This window comes from Mastigoproctus giganteus, chromosome 11, assembly GCF_048544385.1.
Source record: "Mastigoproctus giganteus isolate SK-2022 chromosome 11, ASM4854438v1, whole genome shotgun sequence".
NCBI lineage: Eukaryota > Metazoa > Arthropoda > Arachnida > Uropygi > Thelyphonidae > Mastigoproctus > Mastigoproctus giganteus.
This window is the reverse complement of record NC_143585.1, coordinates 28,218,159-28,240,593: the sequence shown is the minus strand read 5'-3', so window position 1 is coordinate 28,240,593 and position 22,435 is coordinate 28,218,159. Positions and strand designations below refer to the sequence as shown.

The following is a 22,435-nucleotide window of genomic DNA, read 5'->3' as shown; positions in this document are numbered from 1 at the left end:
ATGCTGTGTCCAAGCTATAACTGAAGCCTTGTCTAAATGATCCTGCAGTGCAACTTTAACCAGTGCCTCCATTAATTTTCCTGGAACAGAAGTTAAACTCACAGGTCTATAATTACTTGTGTTAACCTTTGATCCTCCTTTGTGAATTGGGATCACATTTGCACATCTCCAGTCCATGGGTACCTCCCCTGAGTCCAAGGAAGCTCTCATAATTATGGTTAAGGGTTTGCTTACTTCCTTTGCTGCCTCCTTTAATATAACTGGATAGATCCCATCCACCCCGGGTGCCTTTTTTATGTTTCTCCTCAACAATTTCTCCTCCACTTCCCTCTCAGTTATTATAAAATCATCTAGCTGACTGCCAGAGTTTACTTCACCTCTGGCATTCCCCTTCCTGAATAACTCTTGATGTGTGAATGTAGATGCAAAATACTCGTTTAGTTAGCCACCTGAGCAGGATCCTCAACTGTTGAACCATCAATATCCAGTGGACCAATCTGATTCATCCCTTTCCTTCTAGAGTTTACATAGGTAAAGAACTCTTTTCTGTTTTTCTTTGCATCCTTTGCCAAGGATTTTGCATAATCTACCTTTGCCTGCCTAATCTCCTTTATGACTTGGTTACAGACCAGCTTATATCTATCATAGGCTTCCATCTCACCCATCTCTGTGTACATATACTTAATTTATATGTATCCCGTGCATTTTTATTCTCTGCCATATGTCTCATTAGTTCATCTGACATCCATTTAGGCCTAAACATTGAACAATATTTCTTAGTTAGTATGTAAGGCCTAGTAGTCTGGTAGCTTCCAAGGTAAGTTCTTTGAATGCTTCCCATTTTAAATTTGCTGTTGGTAACATCATCAGTTGGTCCCACTGTATAGAATTTAAATATAAATACTGTCTCAGACCACCACAGTCACCTTTACGAAAGCAAAAACCCTTCCCTTTACCCCTGATGGTAGTTACCTCTTTGAGTAAATCCCACTTCAGCACACTGTGATTACTGCCACCTAGTGGTTCCTTTATCTGCAGATTTTTAATGCATGAAGAATCACTACTGATAATCAGATCAAGAGTATTACTCCCTCTACTTGCCTCCCAAACATGCTGATGTAGAAAATAATCATCCGATAAATTCACAAAAGCCTTGCTAGTGTGTGAGTGACCAACCCACAAATTCCAGTCAATATCTGGGAAATTAAAATCCCCCATTATAAGACTAGTGGAAGTGCTGTGGCTCAGGGGAGAACTGGGGGGGGGGGGCGATTGTCCTCCGAATCACAGTCTATTGAAATGCACTGCTTGCTTGATGTTGTGGAGCAATCAGGAAGGGGACATGATATTGCCAAAGGGAATGTCTTTGTGTGTGTGTGTGTGTGCGCGCGATGTAAGGAGTGCGAGGAAATCAGGTGCCAACTCTGCATTGCTATGGGCTTATATGAGAGCTTGAAGGACAGAGTGGATGCCCTCAAAGGATTTAAATTGAGGGGCCCATCAAGCTCTCAGCTGCCCACATCAATGCCAGAGCTTGCACTTGAACTTCACACAACACAGCGGCAAACCCCAAGGCAGAATGCGCTGGTCCCAAAGGAACTAGTTGTTGTAGGTGACTCTATTGTCAGGGAAACGGGGAACATATTGTGCAAAAAGGATAGATGGAACAGGACCAGGGTATGTCTGCCAGGGGCAAAGGTTGATGACATTGTAGGGCAGATGTCATCCTTTAAGGGTACAAAGGTGATATTGTTGTATACGTTGGCACTAATGATATTAATAGTAAAATACCGTCAGAATTACTTAACAAGTACAAGACAATGCTGAAAAAAAGCAGTGAGTTAGGGTTGAATTTGAAATTGTCTGCAATTCTGCCCAGACACGATAGGAGGGAGTATATGATGAAAGCCTTGTCGATCAATTCAACCCTGGAAAGACCGTGCAAGGCTCAAGGGGTAGAAATTTTTCTCAGCCTGCTCTGTGCTTGTTAACAGGAGAGACTGCTTCTACAAGGATGGGGTACACTTAAATAGAAAGGGTGCAAGAATATTTGCTGATGCTATCGAGGCAGAGTTAGGTGGGTCGAAAAACTGCTAGCTTGGGGGGGGATACACAGACTAATAGATTAACAGTAGCCGCTGGCAGAGGTAAAAGTGATTCCTGCCCTGTTTCTATTGAAATGCAATTGAGCAGCAGCCTGGAAAGGAAGGAAATGGGAATTTCCAGGACTGCTGGGAGTCATAATTGAACAAGTAAACACATGGGCTGTGTTAGGGTAACTAAGAGTAGAAACAGGTGCATGTATGCAAGTATACATGCACCTGTATACATACAGGTGCATGTATACTTGCATGTACACCAATGCTAGGAGTATAGTTAATAAATTCGATGAGCTTGAAGTGCTACAGAAAGGATAGACAGGCCGCCGTAGCCTAGTGGTCAGGCACGCGGGTGCATAAGTACACGTGCCTTGAGTGACCGGGGTTCAAGCCCGTGACTGCTGAATACGGTGCTGTTTCTTAACCCCAGGGGCTCACATCTGGTGAGTATGGGCTTGGCACACCCAGGGTCCTGAGCTGGATACACCAATGCTAGGAGTTTAGTAAATAAATTTGAGGTATTACTCAAAACATCAAAGGTAGATATTGTTGGGATATCAGAGACATGGTTTCACACAGACATAAGCACTGCAGAACTGGAATTTGGTGAGTACAATATGTATAGAGAAAGGATAGACAGGACAGGAAGGGAGGAGGGATTATACTGTTAGTTAAGAAAAACATAAAATCTAAGGAAGTGCATCCAATTGATGTGGGTGGACAATGCAATGTTGAGTCTTTTTGGTGTGACATAAACACTGGGAAAGGAAAAATGAGTATAGGCCTATTGAATCTGATGAGTATAATGAGCAATTGTGCAGAGAAATAGAGTGGGCCAGTAAATTAGAGCGTCTTATAATGGGGGATTTTAATTTCCCAGATATTGAGTGGAATTTGTGGGTTGGTCACTCACACACTAGCAAGGCTTTTGGGGATTTATTGGATGATTGTTTTCTACAGCAGCATGTTTAGGAGGCAACTAGAGGGAGTAATACTCTTGATCTGATTATCAGTAGTGATTCTTCATGCATCAAGAATCTGCAGATAAAGGAACCACTAGGTGGCAGTGATCACAGTGTTTTGAAGTGGGATTTACTCAAAGAGGTAACTACCATCAAGGGTAAAGGGAAGGATTTTTGCTTTCGTAAAGGTGACTATGGTGGTCTGAGACAGTATTTAAATTCTATACGGTGGGACCAACTGATGATGTTACCAACAGCAAATTCAAAATGGGAAGCATTCAAAGAATTAATCTTGGAAGCTACTAGGCTTTTCATACCAACAAAGAAATATTGTTCAAGATTTAGGCCTAAATGGATGTCAGCTGAATTAATTAAACATGCGACAGAGAAGAAAAATGCATGGGATACATATAAATTAACATGTGACACAGAAGCCTATGATAGATATAAGCTGGTCTGTAACCAAGTTACAAAGGAGGTTAGGCAGGCGAAAGCAGATTACGAAAAATCTTTGGCAAAGGATGCAAAGAAAAACAGAGTTCTTCACTTATGTAAACTCTAGAAGGAAGGGGATGAATCAGATTGGTCCACTTGATATCGATGGTTCAACTGTTGATGATCCTGCTCAGGTAGCTAACAAACTAAATGAATATTTTGCATCTACATTCACACATAACGAGTTATTCAGGGAGGGGAATGCCAGAGGTGTATTCAACTCTGGCAGTAAGCTAGATAATCTTGTAATAACTAAGAGTAAAGTGGAGGAGAAATTGTTAAAGATAAACAAAAGAAAGGCACCTGGAGCGGATGGAATCTATCCAGTTATATTAAAGGAGGCAGAAAACAAAGTAAGAAAACCCTTAGCCATAATTATAAGAGCTTCCCTGGACTCAGAAGAGGTACCCATGGACTGGAGATGTGCAAATGTGACCCCAATCCACAAAGGAGGATCAAAGGGGGAGACAGGTAATTACAGACCTGTTGAAAAATTTTATGCTTCACACCAACTAGTAGTTAAGTACAATAAAATATAAGTTTTACTGCAAACTAAAATATATGAGCTAGATAAAACTGGTAAAAACAGATGAATTTACAATAAATATAAAATGACAGTTAAAATATGACTGAAATGGAAGTTAAAATAATAATAAAATATAACAGTAATAAAAGCGCTAAAAACTGTAGCCTTCGGAGACGATAGACTCCTTTCTCAACAGTGCCAAGCATTCTGGTGTTTTGCCAAAGCTATTGGCTGCAACTTTTCCTATCTCTGCTCCCACCCTGTCAAAACCAGATGGTTCTATTGTCACTTCAGCCAAAGTTAAAGCTCATTCAGCATCCCATTTTAATTCAAACTCATGTATTAATGATCTTGGTAAAACACCTTCCACCATTCCCAACATGCTCCATTCAATGCCTCCTGTGGTCTTCCGTCAAAAGGATTTCAGAAGGATTTTGACGAATCATGATGCTAAGAAAGCTCCAGGTCCCGATGGTATTTCTCCACTTGTTCTCAAAACCTGCTCCTGAACTTACTCCTGATCTATGTCGCCTTTTTTCATTTTCTTATTCCAAAGGTGTTTTTCCTTCTGCTTGGAAATTTGCTCATATCCAGCCAGTTCCTTAAAAGGGTGACAAAACCCTCCCATCCAATTATCGTCCCATTGCAATTACTTCTACTCTTTCTAAAATAATGGAGAAATCAATTAACTGTCAACTCTTAAACTTCCTAGAAACCTTCCGTCTGATCAATGATCGCCAGTATGGATTCCGTCGGTGGTGATCCACTGGCGATATTCTGGCTTATGTTACCCATTTATGGACAAATTCAATGGAAAGGTTCGGTGAAACACAAGTAGTTGCTCTTGACATCTCAAAGGCTTTCGATCGTGTCTGCCATAAAGGTCTTCTAAACAAGCTTCCATCTTATGGTTTGCCAACTGTTTTTTGTAATTGGTTATCCAGTTTTCTCTCTGATCGCTCACTGAGGGTAATGGTAGATGGCTCTCTGTCTTCTAACTTCTCCAGTAATGCCGGTGTCCCCCAAGGTTCAGTTCTTTCCACCACTCTTTTCCTCTTGTGTATTAATGACCTTCTTCCATTGACTGGAAATCCTATCCATAGTTTTGCCGATGATAGCACATTGCATTCGACTTTCCATTTTGAGAAACCTTGCCCTGCCCAATCAGCTTCAACTTCTCGAAAATCTGCTCCCAATTTCTTAAATGCCGATCTTCAGGTAATTCTCCAGTGGGGCAAAGACAACTTAGTTGATTTCAACCCTTCTAAAACTCAGTCTTGTCTTATATCTCGCAAAACGGATTCTTCTGCTCCTATGCTTATCTTTAGTGACACTCCGATTTCTAGGCAAAGTGATATCTCTTTTGGGGATTACCCTGACTTCTAATCTCTCGCTGGCTCATAGACGTACTGTTTCTGCTGCATGCCTCTTCTACAGATACTTCCATGGGCACTGTTCTTCTGAATTGGCTTCTATAATTCCCACTCTCTCTTTCAAAACAGTTCGAACATGTGCAGCCACCCTGCCAAGATCCATTTACTGTCCAACTTCTGACTCACAGAACCAACTTTTCATCTTCCTCGTTTATTCATTCAACTGCCATTTTCTGGAACAACCTTCCTTCATACGTATTTCCTAAATATTGCAGTCTACAGAAGTTCAAGTCCAATGTCAACAAATATCTTCTTTTGTCTTCTCAACCTCCAATCTAAGCACAGTACTAAGTACTATAGGTTCTAATACCTTTCGTGTTTGGGGTTTACATAAAAAAAAAAAAAAAAAACTTAAGTGTCTGTAGATTTACTGTTCGTAATTTGCCGCCACTGTTATACGATACGTTATATCCCGAACTATATAGTGTTAGCTTAGTATAGTATAATATATAATATTATCAATTATTCAGTAAAATTTATTAATCTTGTTAAACTTCATTGTTAATTAAATTGTACTTTTTAACTAAATACATATAACGACTTAGATTTTACAAACATAACATAATTAATACACAATTTGATACGGAAGTTATATAACAGAACTCGAACATAATACTCGATACCGAAAAAATATATATAGATATGTAGTGTTATAACTGTGTTGAGATACAAGTTTAGAGTTATAATTTTGTACTGAAATTGAATCGAAATCGTGACTCAGACCAGAGCAGCAAAGCAAAAGGCTCAAGCTAATGGGAGTGCTGTGGCTCAGGGGAGAACTGAGTAGAAGGGGGCAGTTGCCCTCTGAATCATAGCCTTTTAAAATGTACTATTGCTCAATGTTTGTGGAGCAATCAGGTACGGGACATGATATTGCCAAAGGGGGATGTCTCTGTGTGTGCGCAATGTAAGGAGTGTGAGAAAATCAGGCGACAACTCAGCGTGGTTATGGGCCTATATGAGAGCTTGAAGGACAGGGTGGATGCCCTCGAAGAATCTAAATTGAGGGCCCATCAAGCTCTCAGCTGCCCACATCAACGCCAGAGCTTGCACTTGATCATTACGCAACACAGCGGCAACCACCAAGACAGAATGCGCTGGTCCCACAGGAACTAGTAGTTGTTGGTGACTCTATTGTCAGGGAAAAGGGGAAATGCTATGTAAAAGAGTGGTACAGGACCAGGGTATGTCTGCCAGGGGCAAAGGTTGATGACTTAGAGCGGATATCATCTTTTAAGGGCACAAAAGAAAGGTGATATTGTTGTACACGTTGGCACTAATGATATTAAGAGTAGGAGTCGGTGGAATTACTTAACAAGTACAGGTCACTGTTGAAAAAAAAGCCGTGAGTTAGGGTTGAATTTGAAAGTGTCTGCAATTCTGCCCAGACACGACAGGAGGGAGTATATGATGAGAGCCTCGTCGATCAATTCAACCCTGGAAAGACTGTGCAAGGCTCAAGGGGTAGAATTTTTTTCAGCCTGGTCTGTGCTTGTTAACAGGAGAGACTGCTTCTACAGGGATGGGATACACTTAAATAGAAAGGGTGCAAGAATATTTGCTGATGCTATCAAGGCACTGTTAGGTGGGTCAGAAAAACTGTTAGCTTGGGGGGGATACAAGGACTAGTAGATTAACAGTAGCCACTGGCAGAAGTGAGAGTGATTCTTGCACTGCTTCTATTGGAATGAGCAGCAGCCTGGAAAACAAGATGCAGGGGATTTCAGATTGCTGGTAGTCACTGTGCTACAAGTAAACACATGGGTTGTGTTAGGGTAGCTAAGAATAGGAACAGGTGCATGTATACTTGAATATACACTAATGCTAGGAGCTTGGTAAATAAATTTGATGAATTTGAGATATCGCTCAAAACATCAAAGGCAGATATTGTTGGGATATAGAACATGTGGTGTCACACAGATATAAGGAATGAGGAACTGGAATTTGGGGAGTACAATGTGTACAGGAAGGATAGACATAATAGGAAGGGATGAGGGGTTATGCTATTAGTTAAGAAACACATAAAATTCGAGGAAGTGAAGCCAGTCTACATTGCTGGACAGTGCAGTGTCGAGTCAGTTTGGTGTGACATAAGCACTGGGAGATCAAAATTGAGAGTAGGAGTGTGTTATAGGCCTAATGACTCTGAAGAATATAATAAGAAACTATACAGGGAAATAGAGTGGGCAGTAAATCAGAGAGTCTTATAATGGGGGATTTTAATATCCCAGATACTGACTGGAATTTAGGGTTGGTCACTCACACACTAGCAAGACTTTTGTGGATTTATTGGATGACTGTTTTCTACAGCAGAATGTTCGGGAGGCAACTAGGGAGAGAGATATCTTGATCTGATTATCAGTAGTGATTCTTCATGCATTACGAATCTGCAGATAAAGGAACCACTAGGTGGCAGTGATCACAGTGTGCTGAAGTGGGATTTACTCAAAGAGGTAACTACCTTCAGGGATAAAGGGAAGGGATTTTGCTTTCGTAAAGGTGACTATGGTGGTCTGAGACAGTATTTAAATTTTATACGGTGGGACTAACTGATGATGTTACCAACAGCAAATTAAAAATGGGAAGCATTCAAAGAATTTATCTTGGAAGCTACTAGGCTTTACATACCAACTAAGAAATATTGTTCAAGGTTTAGGCCTAAATGGATCTCAGATGAACTAATGAGACATATGGCAGAGAAGAAAAATGCATGGGATACATATAAATTAATGGGTGACAGGGAAGCCTATGATAGATATAAACTGGTCTGTAACCAAGTCACAAAGCAGATTAGGCAGGCAAAGACAGATTATGAGAAATTTTTGGCAAAGGATGTAAAGAAAAACAGTAAAGAGTTCTTTACTTATGTAAACTCTAGAAGGAAAGGGATGCATCAGATTTGTCCACTGGATATTGATGGTTCAACTGCTGATGATCCTGCTCAGGTGGCTAACAAACTAAATGAGTATTTTGCATTTACATTCACACACGAGGAGTTATTCAGAGAGGGGAATTAAACTCTGGCAGTGAGCTAGATGATTTTGTAATAACTGGGAGGAAAGTGGAGGAGAAATTGTTGAAGATAAACATAAAAAAGGAACCCGGGGTGGATGGGATCTATCCAGTTATATTAAAGGAGGCAGCAAAGGAAGTAAGCAAACCCTTAACCATAATTATGAGAGCTCCTTTTGGATTCAGGGGAGGTACCCATGGACTGGAGATGTGCAAATGTGACCCCGATTCACAAAGGAGGATCAAAGGGCAACACAAGTAATTATAGACCTGTTAGTTTAACTCCTGTTCCAGGAAAATTAATGGAGGCACTGGTTAAAGAAGCACTGCAAGATCATCTAGACATGACTTCAGTTATAGCTTGGACACAGCATGGTTTTGTTAAGGGAAAGTCTTGCCTGATCAATTTGATTGGATACTTTGATGTGGTCACAAAGGAACTGGATGCAGTGAATAACTTTGATATCATATATTTGGATCTTAGAAAGGCTTTTGATACCGTTGCACATTATTATTATTATTAGCCGTATGGTGTAAGGAAGCCTTAGGCTTATGCTGCACCAGCCAAAAAAAAAAAAAAAAAAATTCCAAGGTTACCCTGAGAGAGAGAGAGAGAAGGAGTAGAAAGGAATCACCAAGAAAGAGAAGAATGATGATATCCAGCTCAGGACCCTGGGTGTGCCAAGCCCATACTCACTAGATGTGAGCCCCTGGAGGAATGGAAGACTGTTGAACAAATTGGAGTAGTGTGGCATTGGAAGCAAATTGCTGCTATGGATAAAGAAATGGTTGAGTGGGAGAAGACAGAGTGGTAATCAACGGACACTGCTCTTCATGAACAAATGTTATCAGTGGAGTTCCCCAGGGTTCAGTTTTGGGTCCATTGTTGTTTTCTGTATTTATAAATGATATTGATGATGGTATATCAAGCTTAATGTCCAAATTTGCAGACGATATGAAGGTTGGCAGGGTTGTTAAGGACACTAATGACAGTACGCTGCTGCAACAGGATCTAGAAAAGTTGAGCAGATGGGCTGAGAGGTGGCAAATGAAGTTTAACATTGACAAATGTAAAGTACTACATATGGGAAGCAGTAACCCCAGAGTAACGTATCAACTCTGTGGCACTACACTGACAGTGGTAAAGAACGAAAAGGACCTGGGTGTAATTGTGCAGGAAGACATGAAGTTCTCTGAGCAGTGCAGATGGTCTGCAAGAGTAGCTCATGGTGTCTTGTCAATGATATACAGGAAATTTTCTAGGAGGGATAAGAAGGTGATTATCCCCTTGTATAAGGCAATGGTTAAGCGACACCTTGAGTACTGTATACAGGTCTGGAGGCCTCATTTTAAGAAAGATGTAGAGCTGTTGGAACGAGTACAGAGAAGGGCAACAAGATTAGTGAATGGAGCAAAGGGTTGCTCTTACGAAGAAAGGTTTAAATTTTGCAAATTACAGTGTCTGGAGACTAGGCACCTGCGAGGTGATCTGATTGAGGTGTATAAATGGTTTAGCATGCTCAATGCTGATGGGATTCTTCCTCTTGCTCAGAATAATCACCTGAGCGGGCATAAATTCAAATTGAGGAAAGACAGTTGTAGAACAGATGTGTGGAAGTTTGCCTTTAGCCAGCGGGTAGTTGGTTGGTGGAACAAACTTCCATCCTTTGTTGTGGAAGTTGATAGCCTAAATAAATTTAAGGCTTATCTGGACAGTTATTTGGAACAAATGGAGGGGTGAAATGGGAGTGTTTTTTTTTTTTTTTTTTGGCTGATGCTGTATAAGCTTGCTTTCTTGCATCATATACCTCTACTAATGCTAATGCTAAAGCATGTTTTACAGTATATAGTTTGAAAATTACATATATTTCACTCATCTCATTATTACCACGGAATTCTATGACATTTAACATTATTAAGTTGCACAATACATTAATGTTGTCCACTTTGTCAGATTTCTTGATATATGATACATATAGTGAAGAGTTTTTGTAATAAAAGACTCTTCATTGTATGGATACTATTATCATAAAAAAATGAGGTACATTTACAAGCATTCCTTGATAAGAAATATAATAGGCACGCCAAGCAAAAACTTGTTCAATTAACAAAAATGCTTTGACATTCGTCTCTTATAATGCAACTATCATGATAAGTTGTCTCAGTACTGTCCTACAAATAAGTAATCCCTCCCCAAAAAGAAGTATACTGTTACCTGTATGTATTATACACTGCACTCTACTGGAATCATAAGAAATATTTTGAAAGATACAAAATACTGTGAACGTGCACAATGAATGATGGAGAAACTTGTCTCCTCTACAGCTTGCACTTTCAGAGAGTGCAAAATCTGTAAGATAATGCAATCTAAAACAAAACTATAAGGCAAGAACTTTTCCACTTGGTCCTCATCTCATCAGAAACCACAAGGCCTTATTGAATGAAAAAAATCAAAGGACTTAGCTTACACCTGGGGAACAGCAAACCACAAAATAACTTATGCACCTGATGAAGTTGAACTAAAGTCAGTACTAGAAGAAAGGGACTTGGGAGTTACGATAAGGTCAAACATGAAGTTCTCTGAGCACTGTAGACAGGTTGCAAGGAAGGCCCATGGTGTCCTATCAATGATTTATCAAACATTTGCTAGTAGAGATAAAGATGTCATAATCTCATTATATAAGACTATTGTTAGACCACACTTGGAATAGTGTGTTCAAGTATGGAGACCACACCTAAAAAAAAAAGACATTCTGCTTCTTGAAAGGGTCCAAAGATGGATAACTCAGCTGGTGAGAGCGACAAAAGGAAGTCCATATGAGCAAAGACTTCAAATATATGGGTTGCACAGCTTGGAAACTAGCTGCCTTAGAGGAGACTTCATTAAGGTGTTTAAGGCTCTGAGTGGCAAAAGTAAAATGAATGAGGATGAAATTTTCAAGATTATAAATAGGTTACCAACATGGGTGGTTGAGGCTGACATTTTGGGGAAATTCAAAGATCAGCTGAATATTTACCTAAGGGAGGAGGGAAATGCATATGTTGTCTATTTCCTTTTCTTTTATTATTTATTTTATTAATTTTATTATTATTATTTTACTCCTTTTTTTTTTTTTGGCTGGGGCAGCATAAGCCTTAGGCTTCCTTGCACCATACGGCTAATACTAATACTAAAAACAGAAATATTATATCAAGAAGTTCTCGGAGGAAAGCTTAATTTAAAATATTTGCTTAGCTGCTTACAGTTAAATTTCATTACAAGCGATTTAAGCTGTTGGGTTAATTTTGGATAAATGCAGAGGCAACTGAGACTATAAGACACAGTATATTACATCTATAAACTGTGTGCATTCTGTGGTCAGTTTGTCTCTTTTTCAGGAAGAAAATCTTGATATGGAAGAAATCCAACACTCAACATGAAACTAATTTACAAAGCCCATTCCTACCATCTCTGACGGAATAAATATTTCATCCTAGTATGGTGATGTAAATGCATACCCTTTCCAGGCAAGAAAGGATTTGCATTTCACTGAGGTTTCTTTACTTTAACAATAATCCATTATATGTTTATACCTGTACGCAGATAAACTACTTTTAAAGAAATAAAGAGCAAAATTCAGTAACCCATTTTAAATATCACATGATGAAAATACTATTTCAGTAAATATTTATATTGAATAAATCATAGCACATCCATAATATAGAGTTAAAAATGTACCTACATTTAAGCACAATTAAGTTTATACACTTTATAACAATATCTCAATAAATTCAAGAAAAATGCAATTCAAAATATACTTACATTTGGTGTATGTTTGGTAAAATTTGTACCCGCAATAAAATCCATGTAATCATTATAAAAAACTAAAGGACCACACACAACTGCTTGAAAATGAAACAAGTAACTGTAGAATTCCAGCAATGATGGCTTCTTCCTGCCAGAAATGGAAAGGCTTTTTAATGTATATGCCTATACAGTAAACATGATGCTGAATAAACAATAAAAATAAATAAAAATATTTTTACATAAAATAAAATTTTATATAAAATTATATATATATAAAAAATAATAAATAAATAAAACAAATAAACCACCTAGCCAAATGAATGTGTTCCAAATTCCCAATAAACTTATATTAAGAAGAAAAATATAATTTATGCAAACCACCCATAAGTCAACTGCAATGACTCCATAGTAAGGTAAGACTATTTCTACACATAAACACTGAGGGAGAAGAAAATTGTCTTCTTAAGCAAAAATTATGACTGCACTAATGGATTTGATTAATATATACAGTCGATTCCGGTTATTTGGGACACATCGGGACTAGTGCATTTTGGCCCGATTAAGCGGCTGCCCCAATTATCCGAAGTTTCACGTAAATAGTTAAAAATACAATTTACCCCCCCCCCCCTTTACAATCAGTTCACTGTACAATCAAATCACGTTACGACGAACTCAAAATAGTAAAGTACCGTTCACTATACGATGTGCAGTAAGCGCCGGTCATTATGATCACGTTTGTGAATTGAATTTTAATTCTATTAAACAGCGATTCTAATTAGCGAAAATAGGAGGAATATTATCCACAGGCTATAAAAGTAAAGATATATTAAGCACAAATTTACCCTTTATTACCTTACCAATTAAAAAATTAAATGATACGTGAAAATCGGAAGAATATACGTGATAATCGGAATAATTAATACGTACTGTAATATGTACATACTAACTAAACTAGTTGACATTTCTGTTCACTGACATTTGTTGGTGAGGGCTGAAATTTAAAACAGTAAAAAGATAAGCAATCAATAACAAAGAACAGGGCACACACAAATTGCAAGTAACACAACACGCGCAAGTGAGAACGGAGTAACAAATTAGGAAGCTTTAAAAATAGGAATGAAGAGAAGATTCTGAAAATTATTTTTTTTTATATGATTGAAGATTCCATGGAAGTGTAAACACATTTTACCATAATAACCCACAGAATTCCAGCTGCCGGTATTATCGCAAATTCAATAAGATCGAGTTTACTGTCCGTTTATGATAGACTGCACTAACAGAAAAGCCCAATAAACAATTAACTGCTAATTGTTTTTATTGTTTTATGGTTGTGACCTCCAGAAATCCGACCGAACTACGTGGTACAGTCGGAGACAATCTTAGGGTAATCTCCAGTGCTGAGGTCTCCTGCCCCGATTAAACGGCATTTTGTCCCAATTAAGCGAAGTAAACCCTGGCTATTTTCTCGATTGGTTTTTGTTTTTTAAGATTTGCCCCAAATAAACGGCTGCCCCGATTAACCGGTGGCCCAAATAACCGGAATCCACTGTACTACCAAACGTTAATAAAATCTGACAGCTAAATTTAAAGTTTGCCATAAAATAAAGTAAAAACAGGAGAAGGCAAACGCATAATCTTTATGTTGTGCAAAAAAGTAAGGTTTATTAATCAGCGTGAAGAGGAAAGATAATACTAAAATATATAATAATAAATTTTCTGTTTATACTCTGGGATGACTAAATGGTCAGAGGAGTTCATAAGACAGACAGAATACAAGAAACAGCACTGTATTTAGTAGTCACAGGTTTGAACCCCAGTCAATCAAGGCACGTGTACTTATGCACCCGCACGCCTGACCACTTGGCTACAGCAGACAAGTGGTCATGCGCATTATAATGTGGAATGTGAGATATGAGCTTAAAAGATTTTCTTGAAAAATACTCATTAGTACAAAATTTGGCAAATGGTGACAGAGAACACTATTTTACCTTCTTTAATTATTAGTTTTTTATTACCTGTGTTATGACTTGTATATAATTATATATTCTTTATGTCCTTTATATACACCGATGAGCCAAAACATTATGACCATCTACCTAATATGATATCGGTCCTCCACATGCAGCCAAAACAGCTCATACCCGGTGAGGCATGGACGCTACGAGATTTCTAAATGTCTTATGGTACCTGGTACCAACACGTAACCAGCAGATCCTTTAACTCCTGTAAGGTCTGTGGTTGAGACGCCGCAGATTGGAGTTTCTGTTCCAACACAAACCACAGATGCTCGATGGGATTGATGTCTGGGGAATTTAGAGGCCAGGGAAATACCTGGAAGTCTTCCTCATGTTCAGCAAACCAGTCTCGAACAATTCGGGTGGTGTGGCATGGCGCATTATCCTGCTGAAAGACGGCACCGCCAGAGGGGAAGACTGTTGCCATGAGAGGGTGTATCTGGTCAGCAATGATGTTTAGATAGGTGGTAGACGTCAGAGTGCCCAGCACATGGATGACTGGACCCAGGATATCTCAGGAGAACATCCCCCAAAGCATGACACCGGCACCACCGGCTTGTTTTCTTCCCACGGTGAATCCAGGCACCATATCTTCCCCAGGTAAACGACGCACACGTACCCGGCCATCCACATGGTGCAACAGGGAACGTGATTCATTGGACCAGATGACCTTCTTCCAATCACTCAACGTCCAGTTTCAATGCTTGCATGTCCATTGTAGGCACTGTCGCCAGTGAACTGTGGTTAGCATGGGCACTCAGAGCGGCCTGCGGCTGCGTAGCCCCATTTTCAGCAGGGTACGATGTACTGTGCGTTGTGACACATTACTCCCATCACCAGCATTCCAATTACCGATGAGTTGCACCACAGTTGACCTTCTGTTGCCAGGTGCCATCAGGGAGAGCCTTCGCTCACCTCGAGTATCGATGAGCCGTGGTCGTCCAACAGCTCGCCGGCAGTTCATTGGTTCCCCTCCTCGGACCACTTTTGGTAGGTACTAACCACGGCTGACCGTGAGCATTCCACCAGCCGTGTCATTTTGGATATACTCTGACCCAGTCGTCTGGCCATTACAATTTGGCCTTTGTCAAACTCACTTAAGTCCGCTGCCTTTCCCATCTGAAGAACAAGAATAATACTGATTAATGGAGCTCAGTATCAGGTGTTTTTTATATCGTGCTCCAACCTGCACCGTAGTTCACCTACAGTTACTTCGATTTGCATAACAATTCGCTTGTCATAATGTTTTGGCTCATCAGTGTATACTTATATACAAAGAATATAGCCGACTGGGCTAGCTGGGTGGGTAAAGTGCCTGCCTAGCAACCCAAAGGTCGCGGGTTCAAATGCCACCTCGGGCTTGGATCAGAATAGTGCAAAAACCTTGGGAGGTGCGTTATGGCCACAGAAGCCGATGCGCCAACAACTAACAAAAAAAAAAAACCAAAGAATATAAAATCCAAAACTGAAAAAAATATAAATACTTATTAGTAATGCAATTAGTAATTGTAGAGGAATAAGAGAAATTTACCGTAATATGATACTCTCCAGAAATTAAAATGAATAAAAGTTTAACACAAACTGATTACAGTAAAATATCAATTGAACACAATTCAAAATTAACTAAAATTCAAAAAAACAATTAAAAAACAATTTTAATTGTTTTTTTTTGAATTTTAGTTAATTTCTGAATTGTGTTCAAATGATTTTTTTACTGTAACCAATTTACGTTAATCTTTTATTCGTTTTAATTTCTGGAGAGTATCATTATACAGAAGTGTTCTACGTATCATATTGAGGTAAATTTTTCTTATTCTTCTACAAATATTGATATCAATGTAGAACGTACCAAGCACGTTATATACTGCCAAATTAGTAATTATGTATAATATATCAATCATGTCAGCATTTAATCTAAAAGTAATCATTCCGAGCAATAAGCTATTGTGCATCTAATTTCTTACTGACTGATAAAAATGAAAAATTAAATTACAAGTATGCAAATGACTTATGCTTCTTCAACCCATTAACTGTAAATATTATATACTTGTTAAGTTAAAGAAATGTTATTAAAACCATTAATTAAATTACTTTGGCTTTGTTAACCACAATGAGAGAAATTGCCTCGATAAGAAAAAGAAATGTTTAGCATTAGTAGAGGCATACAATGCAAGAAAGCAAGCTTATGCAGCATCAGCCAAAAAAAAACCAAAAAAAAACCCCACTCTCATTTCACCCCTCCGTTCGTTCCAAATACCTCTCCAGCTCAGACTTAAATTTATTTAGGCTATCAACTTCCACAACAAAAGATGGAAGTCTGTTCCACCAATCAACTACCCGCTGGCTAAAGGCAAACTTCCACAGATCTATCCTACAACTGTCTTTCCTCAATTTGAATTTATGCCCTCTTAGACGATTATTCTAAGCAAGAGGAAGAATCCCATCTGTATTGAGCATGCTCAAACCATTCAAGGTTTTTATACACCTCAATCAGATTGCCTTGCGCAGGTGCCTAGTCTCCAGACACCGTAATCTGCAAAACTTAAGTCTTTCTTCGTAAGATCAACCCTTCATTCCATTCACTAATCTTGTTGCCCTTCTCTGTACTCGTTCCAACAGCTCTACATCCTTCTAAAAATGAGGCCTCCAGACCTGCACATAGTACTCAAGGTGTGGCCTGACCATTGCCTTATACAAGGGAATAATCACCTCCTTATCCCTGCATATCATTGACAATACACCATGAGCTACTCTTGCAGACCGCCTACACTGCTCAGAAAACTTCATACCTGCCTGCACAATTACCCCCAGGTCTTTTTCATTCTCTACCACTGTCGGTGTAGTACCACAGAGTTGATACATTACTCTGGGGTTACTGCTTCCCATATGTAGTACTTTACATTTGTCAATGTTAAACTTTATTTGCCACCTCTCAGCCCATCTGCTCAACTTTTCTAGATCCTGTTGCAGCAGCGTACTGTCATTAGTGTCATTAATAACCCTGCCAACCTTCATATCATCTGCAAACTTGGACATTAAGCCTGATATACCATCATCAATATCATTTATATATACAGAAAACAACAATGGACCCAACACTGAACCCTGAGGGACTCCACTAATAACATTAGTCCACGAAGAGCAGTGTCCATTGATTACCATTCTCTGTCTTCTCCCACTCAACCATCCCTTTGTGGGAGTCTACTAGTACCACTGACAGATACACACTATGTCCACTATCCCCTATATTCAAACTCTGCATCCCTTATGCCTGAGCAACGCCATGTCTCCGATATCCCTACAACGTGAAAAGCATTGTATGAAAAGAAATCAGTGACAATTAATCACACACAAAGCATATCTTATTGATATTCATTCCTAATAATCAATTAATTGGTCCAGTAAAATAAAAATACGGCTCTAATAATAAGAAAAAAATATATATCCATGTATGTATTAGAAGGAATACTATATGAATAGCCATTAAAAGAAATACAAAGTGACATTTATGTTTTTTCTTTTTCAAAAATAGATATTATTTTACTTACACTCAAAAATTATATTAGTAGTACACAAAATAGTTGGTATATTACATTAAAGATGTAGATTAGCAGAGAATAAAATCTTCTCTTTCTTTTTCATTTTTACCTGCATGCATGTTTCTGTTGTTCTGAAGTTAGTTTTTTGATGTTATCAGTCAAACCATCATGAAGACTGAATGCCAAGCTAATCACCTTTTGGGTAGCCAGCATAAGTGGTCTATAATAAAGAAATGAACAAAACACAAAAATTTTTACCATTTCAGTTTCACAATTTTCTCAAATTTGCATAATCTGTGCAATTATATACTCAATCTTACATTTTTTCTCATAAATATATTTTTAAAATCGGAAACAGATGCAACAATAACTGTTAACAAAAAATACAGTAGACAAAAGAGAAATATAGATATAAAGGCAAATCTTAACCTGAAATCAAGAAATCTATCCAATAGTCACTTTCATAACTATTATCAACTCATCTGATAATTATATCTTAAGAAATTATTACATATAATGCCCTTCCTACACAAAAAATTGTCGCTGCATTTATCAAATGCCTTGGAAATTCAACCTAGTAGAAAAGATATGTTTGCTTTTTTAAATTAAGTTTTACTTATGCAATATAAATTTTACTTAAAAGTATCCAAACTGTAGTTCATACTGAACATACGTACTATATTGATAAGGGTATGCAGACACTCCTGGGATTTGGGAAAAATGATCCATATCTGCCATCTATGTTTCAGGAATAGATATAAAAGTGACTGAAGTCACACTAGGAATAAGCAAATCAATAAAATTCAGTAGATGGATCAAGGCATTTAGCTTAGTAATTTCCAATGGAGTCATCATAGGATGACACATTAACAATCAATCTGTTTGTGCCATTGCAGCAAGAGACTGGAGGTGCTCAGAAGAAATGTACATAGATTAAAGCAATCTTCACAGAATACTGTCACCCAGTTCAGAGGGACAACAGGAATTGATATAGTGGAAACCTTGATTACCCATGCTAACAATGGAGAACAGGATGCTAGTTAATCAAAAACATATTTAATCAAAAAATATAATTTACTCACAGGAAATTCAGAGCCTAAATGATCAATTACAAAAGAAATTAATCAATTTATTCACAGGAAATGCACACTTTATATACAGAGTACTGTATATACACTTACCTATAAGATAAATTTATCTATGTATGTAACATAATTTTACATTTTTTAAAACAAGAACAGAAGATAAAATTAACTTAAAGGAAATATTCCAAATTAGCTTTTGTTTCTTTCTATTAAAGCTCTTTTCATGTACAGTATATTGGCTCTAATTTTCAGTAAATATAAAATTACATGTTTATAACTTATAATAAAGAGATCCACAAGAGTAGAAAACAGTCTGACACTACTGCCATTTCATTGAAAACAATCGCCCAAAATGTAAGGAGGAAAATTTCAGCCATTATGAGTTCACAATGGCTGAAATGTTAATTTTATAAATACAAATAATCTCTACTGTTCTGCTTTTTATGGCAAGTCAACATTCAGCATTTTCACTATCAAAAATTTCTAAGAAAAATAAATAAATGATGCCATCAAGGCAATCTCAAGTTAAACAACACTTAAAAAAAAATGAAAGAAAGAAAAAAAGCCTCTCATGGATAATCACATGTACAGCTGATCAGACATGGATAATCAAGGTTCCAATGCATTAGTATAAGGACAATATGGGGTGTAATTAAAAAAGTTTGCAGACTGAACTAATATTTGGGAAATGTTGAAGCTTACCACTTATTTGGATGGATGGATCTCCTTAAAATTAATCACCTTGACATTGTATACACCAATCTCAACTTTTCTACAACTTTTGGAAGCATTCCTAATAGTTCCTATTTTGCTTTATTACTAACTTCCTCAGTTGTTGCAAATCTGTGACCTTTCAAGGGGTTAATAAAAAAAGTTAGCTTCTAACAGAAGCCATTAGCTTGGGAAACAAAAAAAAAAAAAAAAAAAAAATTATAGTTAGCTAATTCCAGTGGGTATGGTGAATAGGAAACCACAAAATGGAGTGCTTAGCAAGAATTTCTTGAATTTTGACTACAGATTTTATCAAGATTATCTTGCTTTTTTGAGCCCTGGAAAAAAGGTAGAGTCTTCCATTGAGAGGGCTGGACTTTTGTCATAACCCATAAATCCAAAATTCATCACCAGAAATGATTAAAAATTTGTTAGCAGGTGAGAATTTGTTGCTCCTTGTGGTAATCAGTGAGGATGAACAGCCTAAACTTTGCTGAAATGCATTCCAAATCTTGTGTTAAAACTGATGAACATAAGAAATAGCAATTTCACTAGAAAACTTTGCAGCTAAACAATGATTACTTCTGATCAGATCACAAACATGCGCAATTGAAACATTGGTTTTCAAAGTTGAAAGACAGCCAGAGCAAGGATATTTTCGACGAACAAGTGGTCCTCTATAAAATTTGCAAACTACTCAAAAGTCTTTGAACGATGCATAGCACCTTCTCCAAAAGCTGCCTTTAACATTTCAAAGTTTCTATTGCACTTTTCTCCAATTTTAAGCAAAATTTGATGTAATTTTGTTGTTCAGTAAAATCACTCATTTTAAAATGCAACAAAACATAAAAAGCTATTCAACATGTACTAATTCAGACTGACTACAGATAAATGGGTGATTCATGCATTACTATGTCTGGTTCAGTCACCGACGTTGCAATAAGTTCCAACTTGCTATGATTCTGCAATTTCCCCAACTGCCATTTTCCCACACAGGGTGAAAAAGGTTTGTGCTCAATTTTTGTAACTATATAAATGGTGATGTAAAAATTACATCATTCGATTAAAATACCTATTATGACAAAAAAAGTTACATCTAATTCACTTCTATTACTATAAAGTTTCACCATACAGAAGCCGAAAATTAATCCTGTCAGGATGGATAAAGCTTATAAGAACTATTTCTGAACCAGGCCAAGTTAGTTGGTCTCTGATAAAGTAGCATGTTTTTTTCCTTCCTAAAAACTAGCCTTTTTCATACCATAAACCAATCATAGAATATATTCAATTTACAGACATAAAATACATTTATGATGGATACAACAGGCCAAATTATAGAAACAACTTGGTTATAGGGATCTCCTCACTCTGTCATTTAGCTTAAATATAAAAAATATATATTTGCAAAACATATACAGGCACTCCCGATTTACATAAGGGTTGCATTCCGCGAAACGCTGCGTAAGTGAAATTTTACATAAGTTGGAATTTCCCTAAAGGCTTATGCAGCACTTGGAAGTATGCTTGCTGAATTTGATTAAAGTAAAACAGAAATGTTCGACGAACGTGTAAATAGAATTATTATTTCTTCTTTTTTTTTTTTTTTTATCTCATGTGTAGGAAAAATTACAAAAGTAAAAAATTTCAAAAATATAAAATTACAAAAAAAGGGAGGGGACAGGCATAACTTCAGCAAGTTTTACCTTTTGAGCATTGTTGCCAGAATCAACGTCTCCAGCTGATAAGTACGCAGCTGCAGAGGTTGAGGGCTATAGAAATTTAGAAGCGGTTTTTTCAAACACATCACATCACAAAATTTCTCTGCGGCTGCAGAATTGGCACTGGCAACTTCACTGCATACTTTAACATTGTGGAAACCAACACAATGTTTGAACCTATTAAACCACCCACTGCTTGCAACAAACTTGGCTTGGGGTTCACCGTACTTATCTTTAATATCTTTATAAATACTTCTTGCTTTTGCTTGAATGGTCACTAGACTCAGGGGCACTTGCTTCTGAATATGATTTTCCATCCATATTATTAATAGCTTTTCCATCTTTGATATAGCACCTGAATGCTGTTTTGGGATCACTGTTGATCGTAAATGCATTGATGCTTTAACATGTTCTTTAACATGCACACCGTCCTTTAAAATAGTATTCTTCACTGTTGAAGAAGCGAGACCTAATTCCCGTGTAATAGATGACAAACTTTGTCCTGGTTACTACTTAATCATTTTCATTTTTATTTCTAAATCAATTTTGTTTCATTTCCTAGCACTGCCACCACTTGCACTTTCCATTGGTAGCTTTCCCTTCATCATTGTAATAAGTAAATAGAAATGAAGAGAATATTCTGAAATTTATTAATGTTTTTTATATGATTGAAGATTTCAGTGAAGGGGAACACATTTCACCATAATAATGTAAAAACCCATACAATTCCAGTTATCGGGATTATTGCAAATGCAATAAGATCGAGTTTACTACCCATTTATAATAGACTGTGCTAACAGAAAAGCCCAATAAACCAGAAAGTGCAAATTGTTTTTTTGTTTTATGGTCATGACCTCCAGAAATATTCTTTAGAAAAATATCAGCAAAGCCATTCAAAATCGATTCTTATAATGGAACATATGATAATGATGAAAGGGTAGCACTCCATTATAAAAATGAGCTTTTAGAAAGATAAATAACTTAGTTATATAGCGAAAATGTCAACCTCCGAGGTCTTGGAACGAATTACAAAAAAAAAAAAAAAAAAACCAT

The 22,435-nt window shown here is 37.5% G+C and overlaps 1 protein-coding gene across 1 annotated transcript in view; it reads right to left on the bottom strand.

Annotated features, from left to right (window-relative positions):
- The window catches only part of LOC150077838 (lysophospholipid acyltransferase 6-like), an 81,661-nt gene that overhangs the window by 38,273 nt on the left and 20,953 nt on the right, over positions 1–22,435 (bottom strand). The window contains exons 4-5 of the mRNA XM_090384785.1: positions 17,978–18,088; positions 12,330–12,462 (exon numbers count right to left, since the gene is read on the bottom strand). Of these exons, the coding sequence (XP_090240911.1) occupies positions 12,330–12,462; positions 17,978–18,088 (244 nt within the window). The remainder of the gene's footprint in view (positions 1–12,329; positions 12,463–17,977; positions 18,089–22,435) is intronic.